The following is a 17,615-nucleotide window of genomic DNA, read 5'->3' as shown; positions in this document are numbered from 1 at the left end:
CGGCGCCTCACTCCCTCCCTCCCAACGGGGCGTGAAGCCCGGGGGGGCCGGGGAGCGGCGGGGCGGCCCCGTTCCGGGGCGGCCCCGCCCGCGGTACCGACGGGCCGCATCCCCTCGGCCCGCACGGCTGTAACCCGACGAGGGGAGAACAAAAGGCAGGAGCGGCGGCGGGCGGGAGGGAGGGAGTGAGGGAGGCGCGGGGGGAGGGCAGGCGGCCGCGGGGGGATAAAAGGCGCTGCGGGACCCCCCCCGCCCCATGTCCGAGCCCGCCCGCCCCGGCCTCTCCTCGCCGCCCGGCATGGCCCGCCCGCCGCTGCCCGCCGCCGCGCTGCTCGCCGCCGCCCTGCTGCACTGCGCGCCCGCCGCGCCCGCCCGCCGCCACAAGCCGGTGAGTGGGGACGGGCACCGGGACAAAGAGGGTTTGCGAGAGGATCCCCCGCCTTAAAGGCATCGGAAGCGGCCGTTCCGCGTGAGAGCGAGGAGACGGGATAACCGGAGGAGAGGGGCGAGCAGGCAGCAGGGGCCGCCAGGTCCCGGCACCTGGGATGCGGCTGCGGCGCCGTGCCGGGGAGCGGCGACGGGAGGCACCGGGAGCGGCTCGTGCCGGGAGCGGCTCGTTGGCTTTTTAGGCGTGTGCTGCACCGGTGTGCCGTAAAGCAACGGCAAAGCGAATGCCCGGTAGCAGCCCGCGGGGATTAGCTGAGGGTCTGCCGATGGTTTTACTCTCGGCTCTGTCATCTGAGCACTTTCTAACTTGGCTGCTAAGTATGCCGTGGGCTGGGACTTGGCACCGAGCAGCCTCGGCCCCCGAAGCGCTTGTATTATTCCAACCCAAATGTCACCGCTCTTGGCTCAGCCGTCACTCTGAGGAAGGCGAGGCCGGGCGTTCCCGCGGCTCTCACCCACAGCGGCGGCCGCGCGGGGAGGCAGAGCGCACGGCCGGCGGTGCTGCTGCGTGCGGGGCCGCTCGCCGTGCTGGGGGCCGCACGCCGGCTGGGACGCTGCCGCTCCCGAAGGGACCTGAGCGGGCTCCGCTCCTGCTGCCGGCAAGGACTCGCGAGGTTCCCAGGGGACGGGAGAGCCGGTCACGTGTGTCACATCCTACAGACGTGGGTCCGGTCCTCGCACCGTTCGCGTTCCTCCCATGGTGCGTGCAGCTGCCGGCCGGCTGTGAGGGCCGGCCGGACCCCCAGCTGGTAGCCTGCTGTCCCGAGACTGTTTCCTCCTCACTCTGGGTTAGCGCTCCACATCCTGAGCGCTCATACTTTTGTCTTGGCTCGAGTAACTGCACGTGATACCCCTACAAATATGTTTCGCTAAGGAGCATCTTGTGCTGGTGTGTTTGATCAGCCACGTGGAGATCAGGGTTGTAAATCAACGTTTCATTCAGTCTTTGCAGAGAGTGGCTGTGCTGCTTTGAGGGTTGAAATGGACAGATGTTTTTCCATCCTTTCAGATAGAAAGGATCATCTCAGATTTCCTTTTGGGTACATGTTCCTTATCTGGTGTGCTCCTGAAGGGCATTCTGGTGCCTCCAAGTACAGACAGCATCACAGTGGTTGCTCTCGGCAAGTAAGATGACAGCAAAGTGCCTCATCCCACTCCCAGTGCCCCTGCTGGGGTACGCTGTGGGGTGGAGCAGTGACTGCAGCGAGGAGGACTGCATGGTTGTCAGTGAATTTCTGGCCTCATCCCTTCTCTGCCCTCGTAAGAGAGCTCTCCATGCCATCACATGCTCTCCTGGCTAATTTTAGTCCTTCTGCACAAAGAGATGTTTCCCCATGTCTAACTGCAGCTGTTTTCCTTCCTGTGCACCTTGTGCTGTCAGGTGATGAATGAGAAGGGAGCCAAAGGGCTGAGCTGGGAAAGGAGGCTCGCTCCTCTGAGACAGAACATGGTGACTTCCTCTGGCTGTGCCAGTAGGAGGTGTGGGCGAGGGCTGCACTGCCAGCACCCCATGCCCAGACTGGGGCTGCTGGGTGCTGCAACACCAAATGACAATAGCTGTAGTTGGGGAGGGAGGGGAATAAAGGGTTAACATTCATTTTAAGGCTGGGCTTTAGAAGCTTCAGTCTTTGTAGGAAGCTCTGTAGCTCTCCTTCACTTTTGCCTTTATGCCTAAGAAAGAAAAAACAGAGTAAAACACAGGCTGTGTCTGGTGTCCACAGTAAAACTTGAGAACAAAAGAACTGCAGTCTTTGGGCAGTGCACGGCAGTGCTGAATTCCTGCATTGCTTTCAGCTCCCCTGGGAATTCAAAGTCACTCCTCTTGCTGGGAAACTCTCCGTGGAAAAGCAGTGGCACCTCCCCAGCTGCCAGCACCATCACCTGGGAGCTGCACGCCGCAGCTGTGCCCCCAAAGCCCACAGTCCAGGGCTCCCTGCACTGCTCTGCTGCAGCCCCCAGCTCTCAGCGGAGCTGGCGAGGCGGCTCCTGCAGGAAGGGTTTGATTTGCGCTGTTTGGTTTGGCTATTTAAATACTGCAATGAGTGTTGGGGTAATTTTAGGCATGTTTATCCTCTGCTCTGGGAGAGACTCGAGACACATGTAAGCAGTTATTCTCCAGTGGGCCTGTTGTGTTTGTGCTTTCACATGCAACATGCACACACCCTGCAGTGTGGCAAATGGGGTGCAGCTGACAAAGCAGGCTGAAAGGGAGAAAAGGGCAGAGGGGAGAGGAGCACTCTGTGAAGACCCCACGCTGCAGCACACGCTCACTTTTACTCGCTCCCCTGGGTGCAGTCTGCCCTGGCCCACAGCTCAGAGGGGTTCGTAGAAGCAGGGCAAAGGTGTTGTTCAAAATGGGGCTTCTGTGGAAAACTTTTCATGCTGAGTCTGCTTGTAGCTGTCCTCCTTGTGGACAGTGGGGTTAAGCAGAGAGGCATCACAATCTCACACCATCTCACTTAAGTGGCTCTGAAAATTAGTGGAGGGAGAAAGTCCACTGGATGTCTCCAGCACATCAGGCAGGGGGACAGTGCTGTCTTGTGGGTTTGGAGATTCCTGCCTGCATTCCCTGAAGGCAGAACATCCCCCATAGCCCTGCAGAGGGCTGCACTGTGCCTGGTGGCTGTACCAGTGAGAGGTGTCCTGGCTGTTGTCCCTGGGTTGAGCACCAGTCGCTCATCACTCACCTCAGCTTGGATGTAAATGCACAGTGAACAAAAAGATCTCAGCCCTTCCTCCTCTGGCTGGAGAGCACTGCATCCTAGATTGGTTTCTTGTCTTCAAGGGGATTTCTAGGTCATCAGCCTAAGGGCTCTTGAAACCTTCCACTGTCCTGGCATCCCGAGGCTTGTTTGCTTTCTAAGTACTGCTGCTTCTGGCAAACTGTTGCTTGGGTGACACCAGCAGCATGGCTGCAGAGTTAATGATGGACCAGACTCACAAACTGTTATGTAATTAAAGCGCCTGATAACAAAAATAGTCCTGCAGTGTTTATTCATTTGCTTTCTGTTGTTACATCAGAGCCTGAGCCTTTTCATTCTGACTGTGGGCATAAACATTTGCAGTCTATAATGTTTCGTGTTCTGTGTTGCTTAGGAAAAATAAACATTTTCCTTCTTTCGCTGCCAACAACAACTATCACCAAATTATCCGGAAACAAACCGTCAGGCCCCAGGAGGTCGTGCTTGGTGGTGCTGTGAACTATGGGAGCGAGCAGAGAGGAACCTCCAACTGTGTGAAGGCCAGGAACTGCAGCACCTCCCATTTGACCTCGTTTGGCCAAAGGTTGGCCTTTTCCTTTCCATTCCCTCTGCTCTGTGTGCAGTAGGACAGAGCTGCAGCGCAGCTTGAAGGAGCCAGTCCTGTTATAGATGTGTTTGGTGTAAGTAAAGAATTCAAAAGGGTTGGGAGAGAGACTTGTTCAGGGAGGAGGACCAATAATCTGTTGACTTTGCTTACACGCTTCTTCTGCAGCATTTCCATTAACTGTGCCTTCAGCAGCACAAAAAAGATGTTTCTGCTGTGGACTTTCAGCTACAGCATTCACACCTTTGTGACCATCCAGTGCTGCGCTTATGGTCTGCCTCCACTCTCTACTCCAGAGCAGGGTGACCCCGGTTTCAGTGCTAACAGCTGCAGGTGCACTTCCAATCCAACCCTGCAGACCCGTGCTGGGATGAGAAGCAGGCTGGCCAAAATACTGGGCACAGTGCTCTGTGCCTGAGGAAACCAGTGCTGATGTCCAGCAAGACCATCACCAAGAGCCTGCTCAGCAGTGCACAGCCACTGAGGGGGCACAGCTGCCTGGCAGCAGAAAAGACATGCTGGAACTGTTGTACATGAGAGCCACAGGGGAAATCGTATCTGCTCTTCTTCTCTGCACATTGAACTAAGGGAAGGAGTGCTCCAAGGTGGATGGGAGGAGGATAATCCTACTAGCCAAAGGGAGAGCAAATACTAGGGCCACACCAAATACTCTGAGTAACAGAAGAAGAAAACAAGGAGAAATAGAAAAGCATCAGAAGGGGCAAGGAGGTGGGGAGAAAGCCCATCTACTCATCCCAGAGCAGAAAAGAAAACAGCCCTCAGCGACAGGGGAAGTATCCAAGACTGATGGAATTCAAGCTGTAGCTTGTCCAGTACCTCCCATCTGACAGGGAGGGGGGTCTCCTTTCATGTCTGTGCTGCAGGAGTCAGCAGGAGCCCAGCCGTGGAGGTAATTAGGTGTGTGACAGAGAAGACAAGTTTAAGTTCAGGGCAGGCAGCAGAGGATGGACCCAGTCAGAGGAGAGCACCGAAGTTGTCTGTACCTGGCGGTGGCCTTGCTCTTGAGGTTTTTTATACACCCATTGTAGCTGTGCTGCTCTGGCTGCTTCTCCTTTCTGGGGGATGAATGCTGCCCAACACAATGAGGTTGAAGATGCTCCTGGCTCCTTGGGATGGCTGGGACACTTCCTGGGAAGTTTGGCTGATGTTCATCTGGCCCCATCAGAGCTGGAGAGATGTATGTTGTGTCACAGAATTTGAGTACTGAGACAGCTGGAAAGAACCGAGTGGGCAGCCAGCACCTCCATGGTGGTTTCTGCTCTCCCATGGGATCAGTCCTTCCCTCCATCTCCCCCTCAACCTTTTGGTCACAAGGCTGTTAAGAAGAGGTTTCTCTTTCTCTGCACAGCCCTCTTTGTGAACAGTTTTGTTCCTCTGCTCTTCTCTGCTCTGGGTTTCAGGCCTGGCAGCCCCACTGCACTCAACCACTTCTCTGCACTTGCAGAAATTTTGCTGCTCAGTCTCCATTGCAAAGCCTTGGCTTCTTCCCCCGTGGGAAGCTGCCTGTTCCTGTGTACACTCACCATCCCTGACTATGGGTTATCCTGTGAAGGACAGCACAAAGGGTTGCAGACTGCTGTAGGCTCAGAGGCAGCCCTTTGCATGGGAGGCTTCTCGTGGGCTGGGGATCAGCTGTCACTGGGGAGAGCTGGCAGGCTCAGTCTTCTGCAGCCCTTGGCTCCCCCATGCTGGCAGGAGAGAATTGCTGGGGGTGAGGCAGGCTCTCTCACACTGTCTGATTTCCCATCTTCCCTGCAGGTGCTGTTCTTGTGCTCTGAACCAGCTCTGCTTTTGGCCGTTCTGAATGTCTTTCCTGGCTTGCAGAGACCTCCCCTTGCTTTTGGTCTTCAGCAGTCCTTTCCCCTCTGCTGGCAGGATGGGAGGAGTGGGGATGCCCTCATGGTTACCCTACAGCTGTTGCCTTCCTAAGCCCTTCTCCACAGGTTTGTCCTTGCTTCAGCAGCAGCACAGCTCTAAGCAAACCCCTAAGCATACAGTTAGGGCATACCACATATGAAGAGCTCAATAAAACAAAGCAGGAGCTCCCTGTAATTCCCATACATATCCCATAGATGGGTGGTTTCAGCACAGGGTGGAAGGGATTCAACCTTAAGTGACAGGATGTGCCTTATCTAAGCCTTGGGAAGTGACTGCAGTGAGGTGTGTCCAGTCAAGGAGGCTGAAATCTCCAGCCTGATACGTCTCCTGAGCATTGTTTGGAAAGTGGTTTCTGCCCGTCACATTTCCCCTTGCTGGCTGTGCCTGCAGTGGCATTTTCCAGCCCTTTCCTGCCATCATGCTAATGTCAGTGTGGTGACGGCAGAGAGAGACTCTATGCCCTACCACTGTTTGTGCAGGGGTGCAGCAAGTGCAGGGGCAGCAGGGCAGGTCTAACGTCCTGCTTCCACCCAAGGGACCTGCTGGTGTCCCCTCCCAAGCCCAGTCAGGCTCAGTCATGGCAGCAGGAAGGCAGGTGGAGCAGGGAGGGTCCTGCTTAAAGGTAAAGTTGGGTCTGGATGTTTGGAGTTTGTGCCAACAAGCTCAAGTTAACCAAACAGTAGAGACAAAACCTGGCTGTCCTTAGCCCCTGCACATAGGTTCCCCCAGGGCAAGAAGGAAAAAGGTAATTTCTCCTCTCTGCCTCTGCTCAGACATTGATAATCTCTAGTTTATGCCAGTGTTCCTAGCCAAAAAGCCAACAATTGACTTTTCCTCCAATTGTCAGGCCTCCAGTAGTTAGGGTAGATCTTGCTATCATAGCCAAGACAAAAAGCCCATCTTCAATTTCAGCTCACTTGCCTGCCTGGGTAACTCCTGTCCCACTTCCACAGTGATGGCTTTCCCTGGAGTCCATCTCCACTCCTGTTCCCTGTGTGCCTTGAAGTGGTTGCCTGCTGCCTCCTGGCCCTGGAGATGCAGACACATTCATCACCCCATGGTAGCAGAGTTCTCCTGAGCAGCGCATGCAGTGTGGGAAGCCAAGAGCCTTTCAGACTGGGCTTTGGTGAAAAGCATCGGCAGACGCAGCTGCTGTTATATGCTTGACAGAGGGTCTCATGGGGGCTGAGAATAAAATATTGGCCAGGACACAATCCTTATGAGTTCCTCCTGCCAGCTGTCCTTCTCAAACATTAGCTGCCTGGGAGTGCCAAGCCACTCTTAGAGAGTTCAGCTTAGAAAGACAGGTATCTTGCACTTGGCAGGGCTCCGGCATTCAATGGAAGCAGGCTGGTGCAGCCTCCTCTTGGACTGGCCAGCTCATGCACCCTCCTTTCACTAAGGGATTGGACGGATTCCCCATGCAATGGCTGGTGGGTTGAGTGGGCTTTGTTGTGCAAGACATAAAATGGCTTTCTTTGCCCTTCTTAGCGGTGTGTGAAAGTGCAGCGGGATGCCAGGATGGGGTTGATGCAGAGGCTGGTTTCTAAGGCAAAGGCTGGCAGATGCCAAGCCCCAGGCTGGCTGACTGGCAGGGAGGACAAACCAGCACCATGAAGTAGTGACAGACATACGAAGAACTGGACACCTGAACTGCACCTTGTGCAACCCCTCTGGCTCCTGTGCCCACCTATGCATCACTCCGAGGCACGGGGCAGTCTCAGAGTCAAAGCCCAGTAGCGGAATTAATGCCAAGGGCTTCACACTTTATTCCTGCCCGCATGAATGGGCTCATTGTAGGGGAACAGAGGGACGGCAGCACGCGGATTACACGGCATTGCGGCAGCGCTGGCATCGCGCCAGCCCGACCCTCAGTCCTTAGGCAGGCGGGAGAGCTGGCCTGAAAGCAGGCAGCTCTGTGCAAGGGAAGGAAGAGAGCCCTACACACGACTCAAGCCCTGTGGGACGGAGCCTGCCTGCTTGAGCAGATGCATCACTGCTGCATCTCAAGCCCTCCTGGTGCTCAAGCACATTTAAATCTGGCTGCACAGAATGAGGCAAAAAGGGCTGCGTTTGGACCCAGGGCTCACACAGCACAGTTACTCGGGAATCAAGCATCTTCTCATCTTATGTACCTCACAGCAGATTGGGGATTAAGCTTGACTCACGTATCATGGTGGTCCTGTGACCCATAATCTTGCTGTTAGTTGGGAAACCAGTGGAAATCAGTTAATTAGCACTGTTAATGCTTCCAAGAGGAACCAGGCTTTTCTAATTAAGTGTGAGAGAGTGGAGTGACCTTTCTGCAAGCAGATCTACAGACATAGTGAGGCAAGGGGGAATGGTCCTGTCCTTCTCTCTCTCACACAGTGACAGGGACCGCAGGAACAGTCACTGCTGCTCTGCCCTGGGCTCTGTCACCCTCCAGATCCGTGTATCCTGCTCTCCAGCTCGTGCAGCCCCTGAGCCATGCCAGGGGTCTGCTTATCGACTACAACACCACAGGAGGGAGAACGGGGAGCACAACCACGTGCTGGGGACTAAAGGCTTTCTCCTTCTCACATCACCCACATCACCGCTATCAGGGCAAGGAGGGAACACAATGATGTGGTGAAAAGTGGGAAATTTTACTCCCTCCCTAGTGATTTGTTTCAAGTTTGGAGGGTCTGGTTCTTATCCACAGTTTGCAAAAGCATTTCATGCTGTCCAGCTGTCAAGGAAATGTGGACGAAAAGTAGATGTAGGGGATGCTATGGAATTAGACTTTGTTCACAGGTATGGCCTGGCCTCAGAGCAGGAACCCAGGGAACTGAGGATGTCTGTGGGCAGCAGGATGTGCCTTAGCAGCCAGGGAAGAAACCAGGGAGAGGCGGAACTCACCTCTGCAGGTCTGCTGTTGGTAGATGTTCATTCCTCCATCAAGACCTCTCATATCCAAGACACAGAAGTGACAGCTTTGTTTTTCCCTTCCAGGACATGTCTCGAAAACATCACACCTGGAAGGAGCAGAGTCCCTGGCTTTCATCCCTGGTAGGGACTGGGGTGGCCGCCAAGAGCTTCCCCATGGGTGCAGATGAGCAGGCAGCAGGCTGGAACCCACCCCGCTGTGGTGTGCCAGACCTCCCGGTGCTGCCGGACGGCCAGAACGGGCGCAACCGGCAGAAACGCTTCGTCCTTTCCGGGGGACGCTGGGACAAGACTGACCTCACCTACAAGTAAGAGAGATGTGAAATGAGAGTAAGACTCAAGGCTTCTCCCTCCCTAAAACTCTTCATCTGATGTCCCTTGACTGCGGCATGCTGTGATGTCCTCACACAAGTAGGAGGGCAACCCTGAGCTGGGTATAACCAGCTTGGCAGGGCAGCCACACACCAAACCGCCTGCAGGACTGCACCCAGCACCTCTCCATCCCTTCACGTGTTCCTGTAAATGCAGCTGCTCACTCCCCCATCCCAACACCTTCTGCACAGCCACCCCTCAGCCTGTCCACAACAGCATCCCCGCGCATGCCTTTGCTTCCCCATATCAAACCCCAATGCACACCGAGCTGTGCAGCAGCACACTCCTGCTGTGCTTTTGCCCCCCACAGCCATCATTCCATAGGCTGACCTCACAGTTTGTTTTAAAAAGTCAGTTTTATGCTGCTGCTATTGATGTTCCCATAAACATGATTCTGGTGTCAAGTTTTGCCCAAACCAGCCCACACATTCTCAAGTGCAGATCTGCTGATCAGGTCTGAGGGAAGGTTTGTTGTCTCCCCAGTTCCCCATAGGGTGTGAGGTGTGAGTGCTGAAGTGAGCACACTTGTAAGGACTTCAACAGCACACAAATAATATCTTGTTTAATTGAGTGCAGAAGATTGTTCCTCACAGCGTTAGGAGGCTACAGATGAAAGAAAGGCTTCTTCCATTTTTCACTTTTGTCAACAGTGTTAAAGGAGGAAACACAGCTGAGATGAACACACACCAACACTTAGTGGAAGGGAAAGCAAGCTCCTTTTGTAGCAGACCTGACACTCTGATTATGTTGCAGAGAGCAGAATAGGCAGCTGCTCTGAGCAAGCCCAGATTTCCAGGGTCAAAAAGATTGAAGGGCTAAAATAATATCACACCACTCCCAGGCAGCTCTGTGGGGATGGACTCAAGACAGAACTGGGAAATGCTGCAGCCCTTTACTCCACAAAAGCACAGCTCTGCAAAGCTCTCTTGAGAGCTCACCTCTGGGACCAGTAGCCCGAGGGTTTCAGCACTGATGGAATTTGTCTGCTGCAATGTTGCATGGAAGAGGGTTCTGGAATGGAGCATCTCTGGATTGGAGGTACTCTGGTGCCAAGAGGGAGTGGCTGATGCTCTTTTCCCCTGGGGTCTTTTGCCTTTCAGAATTATCAGATTCCCATGGCAACTTGTAAAAACCAAAGTGAGAAGGACCATCGAGGAGGCTTTGAAAGTCTGGAGCGATGTGACACCGCTGACCTTCACTGAGGTTCAGGAGGGCCGGGCTGACATTGTCATTGATTTCACAAGGTGAGCGCGGCGGGCAGCAACACGCTGCTCCCAGATGGAGCAGCAGCACTGAGTAGGAGATCCCAGGCCTGCAGCTGAGCTGCCAGCACAGCACGGGCACTGACAGGGAGACTCATATTTCAGCTCTCAGACTTGGGCATGTTTTTGGTTTTTCTGTCAGATGTGGGCCGCTTAGTGTAAATGCAGCTGTTCTGTGCTGGCTGTGCACAGTACCGTTACTAATCCATCATTAACTCTGTGTATATTTACATTTCTCTGCCCACAGGCTGTTTTCCTAAGTGTTTGTTTTGACGTTCCATCTTCAGGTCCTCCATCCTGTCCCCTGACAGTACAATGTAACTGTCTGCCTGAAGACAAATATAGCTTCCTGGTTAAATGAATTTTGGCTCTTGGCTTGAAATTAATGGCTGGCAGAACATTCACAGGAGCAAAGGCTTCCCTCTGTGGCCTGTTTGCACAAAACTGAGAACGGCAGTGGAGACTGTCCAAGCAGGGACGCGATTTGTGTTCTGTGTATTTGCCTGTGCCACCCTCAGCTCCCTACAGTGGTCACATCCCATGGGATTCCTTCAGTTGCCAACAGTGGGCTCGGCTTGAGTGAGGACCTGAGGATTTGGCTGGCTTCCTCACAGGCTGCCCCTCCACATTCCCTGCCATTCAGCTAGGTTGATTCAATTCTGGCTCCGGCAGCCACTTAATTCTTTAGGTTCCATCTTCAGCTTTGTCTTGAGAAAACCATAAAACTCCCCTGGGCTTGGTGTGATGGGGCTCTACTTACTGAGTGCCCTAGCACAGAACCAGGTTGGCATCAACCTGTAGGGCTCCAAGCAGTCAATTATGGGATGAGCTTGTGGTGGGACTGAGACTTGCTGTCTCCTCGTTGCAATTCTCCACTTTGGGCTGTGCAGTGCCAAGCACCTGAGCCACATGGCTGTTTGTCTGAGGCGCGCTGTGGTTCCCCTCCAGGTACTGGCATGGTGACAATTTGCCCTTTGATGGGCCCGGAGGGATCCTGGCACACGCATTCTTCCCCAAGACGCATCGGGAAGGAGATGTCCATTTTGACTACGATGAGACATGGACGATCGGGAACAACCTGGGTATGGTACTGTTTAAGGCAGCTGTGCTGTGCCAGGTGCCTGTCAGCACACTTAGAGATTATTTAACTGTGCTTTGAGCAGGGGCCCTGTAAAACTGACACGCAACCATCATTCTTGTGGGATGTATTGTCACTTCCTGCCACTTACAAGCCTGCTGGACTTTTTTGTCCTCTTCCAGCCACAGCAAAGCCTATGCCCAGCACTTGGATTCCCAGAGCAGACACAGGCTCACACACTGGATGACACACCAAGTGGCTTCCAAAGGACAGCATAGCAATCAGGCCTCAGACTCAGTCCTGCATGCCCTCAGAGTATTTTCCCTTTGAACAAGTCCATAAAGGGAATCTACCCAGGCTCCAGCTCTGTCCCTGTGGCCTGGGAATGCTCTGACCATAAACAATGCCACTGCAAGTCAAGACATTTTTTTCTTTGCTAATAATAGATCAGAGCTGGTAGCTCACTGCTCAGGCATTTGGGGCCTGGCGTCACAGTATCCATGTGATACCACAGTACCGCTTGGGACCATCTGGACCAGCGCCCAAAGCATCCGTTTCTGCAAGAGCCACCAAAACTAGTGCAGGGACAAAGACAATCACAAAGCCCGAGTTAAAGCTCTGCCCCTCTGAGGTTTTCCAGATATTTTGTCCACGTTGATGTCAGGACTCAGATGGGTCGCCCTCAAGTCCGACTCTGTCAGGTGAACGCCAGGTTGGCTCTGTGGGGGACAGGACTATCACGTGTCCGACTTGGTCCTTGCCATCCTGATACAAGAATCTCAGCACCAGGTCTTGCTGCTGAAACCTTTCTGCTTCTCAGGGACAGGTGGGTTCTGACACTTTGCACCTCCCATTGGGGCTGCATGAAGAATTTCCTACATTCTCTCATAGACAGCGTTGGAGCCAAACCAGAACTGTCAAAACAGATGCCAGTTCCCATCAGAACCCAGCCCTATTCCATGGCCTTTTCCCCCCTCTGCCTTCCATAAATAAATGTTATAAAAGGTCTTTGCAGCTAATTGCTATTTAATATGCCGAAAAGAGCTTTATGATATAAACACGGTTTAATCCTTGCCTAAGCTCTCAGAGATAGGAAAATCCTTAGCCTCATTACATACATGGCAGAGCAGAGGGGGTAAGGTGCCTCAGGGTCAGCCCAGAGCCGTGCAGGGAGCAGGACTGCATGCAGAGGACCTTCTGTGAGGGGCAGCAAAGCACCCAGCACAGCTCCTGCAGACGTGCTGTCCTTCACCTCCCCAGAGAATCTGACAGTACTGCTGCAGATCTGCCAACACTGGAAAGCATCGAGTGAGGATCCTGCCAAGCTAAACACAAGTGTCTGAAAGTTTGTAATAAATCACTGACACAGAGACCCCACTTTGTCAGCTGACCTAGGTGTGTTGATCTAATTGTGTCAGTGCTGCAAAAATTCATCGCTTCTACGTGCAGCTGACCAGCAGAGGAAGACCAGGGCTCACCTTCCCCTCCACCCTTCCCAGGCTCCCTTCCAGCTGCATCCCCATCCCGGTGCTGAGCAGTGACCTGCTCCCCTGGGCCAGCAGGGAAATCCCGCTCGGAGCAGTGAGACCAGCTGACTCACATCCCTGCCTTTCTCATCACCTGGGCTGCAGCTCGGAGGATTTCTGGCTGAAGGCAAGTGAAGGAATACGCTGAGACTTGTCAACAAACAGCCTCAGCTCACAAGCTTTGCTGCTTAATGTTTCTCTTTCAAACTTCCCTAAAATGTATCAACTTCAAAAATGATCTATTGGAAGGTAAATAACATCTGCCAGCCAAGCAACATTTTTGTTTACTGAAATACACTTTTCTCTGTTTACTCTTATAAACGCTGTTGGATCACATATTCCCAAGGTACAATCTCCCATACAACTGCTTGTGCTCGGTGAAGAAGGGCAGGTCTTGACACTGGAGGAATTTTTATGTGTTTATCTTTAAATGCCCTCCTCTTGCCACAGTCCATACACAAGCAATAAATGAGCTCCCTCTGCTGTCTGCGTAGCAGCCACCACTCGCCGGCTGCATTCCCGGAGGAGACCCCAGTGACACCAGGAGCTGCCACAGCAGGGATAAGTGCTACCTGCTACATTATAGCTGTAGCTAACAACAGCTGCAAGCCTGAGTGAACAAAGAGCAGCCTTCCCACCCACCGCTTACGTCTAAAGTCCAGGTTTCCTTCTTTCTGCAAAGTTCTCCTTTCCAAAAGTATGTGGAAAATCCTCACCTTCCAGATAGCTAATGAAGTCCCTGGAGACAGAATTAAAGATTACCAACATGCCCAGGCTAATACCTGAGCATATGAATTCACTCACAGTGCTCTGGAATCAGTGGATCCCTTAATTAATTATGCCCTTTGATCCCTTAAAAACCACACACACACAAACAAGGTATAGAGCTATACAGGAAAACATCCAGGAACAATCTGCAAGCTAGGTTTCTATTGCTGCATGTCAGACTCCTAGAGCATACCTCAGTGCATTGTCAGGAGCTGATGATCAGCAGCAATGAACCTAATAGGACAGCATCCTCTCTGTGAGAGAATCATCCTCACAGCCTGCCCATCTCACACTAACAGGCACAAGCGTCTCCTGTCTCATCCCTTTGCAGGCACTGACCTCCTCCAGGTGGCTGCTCATGAGTTTGGCCACGTGCTGGGCCTGCAGCACACAACTGTCTCCAAGTCACTGATGTCTCCTTTCTACATCTTCCGCTACCCGCTGAGCCTGAGCGAGGATGACAAGCAGGGTATCCAGTATCTCTATGGGAAACCCAAACTGGATCCCGACCCAACCCCAATGCAGCCAGCAGAGCTGCCCCAGCCAGACCTTGAAACAAACGAGATCACCAACGTGGAGGTAAGCAAACAGCTCGTCTCTGTCTCCTTTAACACTGTGGCGTGTTCTCAGCTGCTGGGGCTGCCCACACCATGGGGCCAGCAGCAGACTTGGACATGATTTGAAGCCTGTTTTCCTCGCACACCACTGAGCTCAGTAGTAGGATGACGTCCTGGACATGGGGCTGTCTCATCAGCTGAACCCAGCCTGGGTGAGGGCGGTTCTCGTGGGTCCCAGCCCCTGACCAGGCCATGCTTTGGCAGGCTGCGCAGCCCGATGCCTGTGAGACAGCTTTTGATGCTGCAGCCACCATCCGGGGAGAGCTGTTCTTCTTCACATCTCGCTACGTGTGGCGGCTCCGAGCTGGAAAGCTGCAGGCCGGTTACCCAGCTCTGGCCTCACGTCACTGGCAGGGGATCCCAAGTTCTGTCGATGCCACCTTCGAGGACCCTCTGGGCAATATCTGGTTTTTCCAAGGTAAGAGCTGGACTGGGATCAGATGGCTCAGAAGTAGTCTTTTTTACAGCGGGGTATTCAGGACACAACAAGTCCCTGGGAGAAGAAACCCTTAGGATACACTCAACAAATCATGATTCTTGCTGTTTATTTCTTTCTCTGTTTAAGCTTTTTAGCAGATGTGAAGGGGAGAAGAGAGAAGAAAGGGTCGCTTTTACTTCAGACACAGCCATATCTATGCCTCTGGAATTGTTTTGAGCCTCTGCCCTGGCCATGCTGCTGGCAGAGGAGGAAGGAAACACTTGTAACATCTTTCTTGGGGATGAAAACAGGAGAAAAATGGCAGGTTCACTGGTGCCCACAGTTACTGAGTTTTGCTAGCACCCCAAAACTGTGAGCCCACAAAGAAGGGAGCCCTTATGTAGAGCCAGGCGACCTCCAGCCACCACAGGGATTCAACACCAGCCACCACAGCGGGGTGAGCCCTCCTGGACAACTCTGGAGCTTAAGACCAGCAAGGACTGCTGTTTCAGCTCCATTGTTTTCTCTAATGCTCTTTCCAAGTGTGTATTTAATATCAGGGACACAGAACTATGTAACTATGCCCAACTGCCCTGACTGTGCATGCCCCATCTGTGCACTATGAGACCAAGCACCAGAAACCACACCAGGCAGCTCTGCAGGCAGCTTTACCACATAAACAGATTGCTCACCTGCAGATGAGGTTTACAGTGTGAAAACTGGCAGGCTCCAACCATGAATTAAAATGAGATAAGGGGAAAGTATTACATGCCATAGGGCAATTACAGAGTTTCCAGTTTAATCTAAACTGGAAATATGTCCCCCATCTCTGTTTCAGCTTGGCAACAAGAAATGGAGTTCTGTAGTTTGCCTCTCTACAGCCACATGCCCCCCTTATGCCTGTACGTATGATCTCCTCCACATAAGCAGGCAGGGTAGGGACTGATCCTTGGGCCCTATCCCGTGCACGGATGTGGCACACAAGGAACGTGCCCCCCTTGAGTCAGTCCATAACCCATTTTGCTTCTCTGCAACCTCCTGGCTGCCCCAGGCCTCGCCACAGAGATGCCACAAGAATCAGCCTTTGTCTGGTCAAACTCTACAGCTTTGTGGATTCCTTTATCCAACGATGGGCTCTACTCCTTTTTCAGCCTAACCAGGGCAAGCTAAAAGTTCAGGGCTGATTCAACTGCCTGAACGCATCCTCAAAAACTACAGGCAACCCCATCTGACTGGAGCAGCTAGAGAGAAACATTCTTTCAAATGCACACAGGCCTCTCCAACACCACAACCATGAGAGGCCAGGAAAGGCAGCCTGGCAGCTAGTATGTAAAGTTAAATCTTGTATTATAACTTCCACAGATACAGAAGAGACAGCTGCTAGGAGTCCTCCCAATCTCACCACTGACAATTCTGGGTTGAATTGAGGGGAGAATTAAATTCCTTACCCGCTTGGTGGGCATTCATAAATAGCTTTCCTTGGGAGCTCTCCCCAGGCACCAGCTTGAGTCTGCAATTCAGTGCCAAGTTATCTGACATCTAAGAACCTCTGAACCTGTGTCCACTTTTCCATCTTCTCACCAGATTCTCAGTACTGGATTTATGACGGCGAGAGAAGAGTCTCTGGTCCCACCCCAACTGTAGAGCTGGGCCTCCCTGCTTCTCCCGTGCAGGCAGCTCTGGTGTGGGGAGCAGAGAAGAACAAGATTTACATCTTCAGTGGAGGCAACTACTGGCGCTTCAACCCTCGCACGCGCCAGGTGGACAACATCTACCCCCGGACCATGGCTGACTGGCGTGGTGTCCCACAGGAGATTGATGCTGCTTTTCAGGATGAGTTGGGTCAGTGCCAGTGGGGACAGGACCTGCTCTGGGGCATGCGCTCAGGGTGATGCTACTTCCCACCAGAAAGACATTTGGTAGCAGTGGACACTTCCCAGCCATAGCACATGCCATGCAGTTTATACAGACTCAGACAGGTCCCTCTTATCTGAGGGACCTCCTCCTGTCTGTCCCTTCCCTGGGTAGGGAACTGTGGATTATTTCATGAAAGTAAGGAGTTTTTAAAGTATTAATTAGAACAATCAACATTTAAGCATCTGATGAGAGAAAACTTAAAACTTCTGGTAAATGAATGGTCACAGAGTCCTACCCAGCTGTTACCATTCCCAACAATGTCAGCACAGCAGCTCTGCCCACAGTTCAGCCTAGCCAGCTGTGCTGAACAAACCAGCTGCTTTCAGTATTACCTAGTGCTGGCAGCTGAGCCAAGCTATCTCACCTACTCCTCCCTCTGTCCTCCACAGGTTTTGCCTATTTCCTGAGAGGCCGAGACTACTGGAAGTTTGACCCCGTCCAGGTGAAGGTGCTGGAGGGTTACCCACGCCTGATCAGCCAGGACTTCTTCAGCTGCACACCTTCCTCCAACTCCTTCCGATGAAGGAGCATCCCCCACTCTTCCCTTCCATCCTTGACCTCCAGCAGCCACAGAGGGCTCCGCTGCCCTTCCTGGCTCCTTTCAGGCGCAGAGCCTGACACAACAGACGTCTGTCACAACAAGTGACAAAGTTTGCTCCTCTCCCGTTCCAGCAGCAGCCCCAGCTTCTGTCACTGTCAACACAAAAGCATCTGCCACATTCTTTACAGACACGAGCAGGCCAGGTCCTTCCAGCGATAGCATCCCAAGAGCCATCAGGCCCGCCTGGAACGGGACTCCCCCCATAACCCCGACCCGCCGTCGCCCTCCGCTCCGTGAGGCCGCAGCCCCTCAGCCAGCCCCCCCGCGGCTCCCAGTGCTGGACACTGCCCCTCCGCACCGCGCTCCGAGGACGGAACCAAACCCGCGGGCGTCAACGTTTGTACGACGCGTATAAACCCTTTTTTTATATATAAATATATATATATATATATATACTGTGTATATACGTATGGATGTACCAATAAAGCGCCTCTTTTCTACCTGCCGCCCGCCTCCCCTCAGCGCCGCCGCCGCCGCGCGCCGGGTGGGCGGGAACG

General features: G+C 53.2%; 1 protein-coding gene and 1 long non-coding RNA gene across 2 annotated transcripts; one reads left to right on the top strand and one right to left on the bottom strand.

The window, feature by feature from the left end:
- The first annotated feature begins 256 nt into the window (after positions 1 to 256).
- On the top strand, positions 257 to 17,365 carry MMP11 (matrix metallopeptidase 11). Its single transcript, XM_042829073.1, has 8 exons — positions 257 to 388; positions 8,626 to 8,867; positions 10,032 to 10,175; positions 11,142 to 11,275; positions 13,897 to 14,144; positions 14,387 to 14,600; positions 16,185 to 16,442; positions 16,907 to 17,365. The coding sequence occupies exons 1-8, from the start codon at positions 257 to 259 to the stop codon at positions 17,038 to 17,040; spliced, it is 1,506 nt and encodes a 501-aa protein (XP_042685007.1). The 3' UTR covers positions 17,041 to 17,365.
- LOC122165758 lies at positions 2,702 to 17,608 on the bottom strand. The gene is made up of 3 exons (XR_006170593.1): positions 17,538 to 17,608; positions 8,533 to 8,861; positions 2,702 to 4,986 (listed from the first exon to the last, which is right to left on the bottom strand). It is a non-coding gene; the product is annotated as an uncharacterized LOC122165758 (long non-coding RNA).
- Between the last annotated feature and the right edge of the window lie 7 nt (positions 17,609 to 17,615).

This window comes from Centrocercus urophasianus, unplaced genomic scaffold (genome assembly GCF_019232065.1).
Source record: "Centrocercus urophasianus isolate 14NV4802_14NV808 unplaced genomic scaffold, USGS_Curo_1.0 seq_30, whole genome shotgun sequence".
Classification (NCBI taxonomy): Eukaryota; Metazoa; Chordata; class Aves; order Galliformes; family Phasianidae; genus Centrocercus; species Centrocercus urophasianus.
The sequence above is the reverse complement of the archived record's forward strand: the minus strand, read 5'-3'. Positions and strand labels throughout refer to the sequence as shown.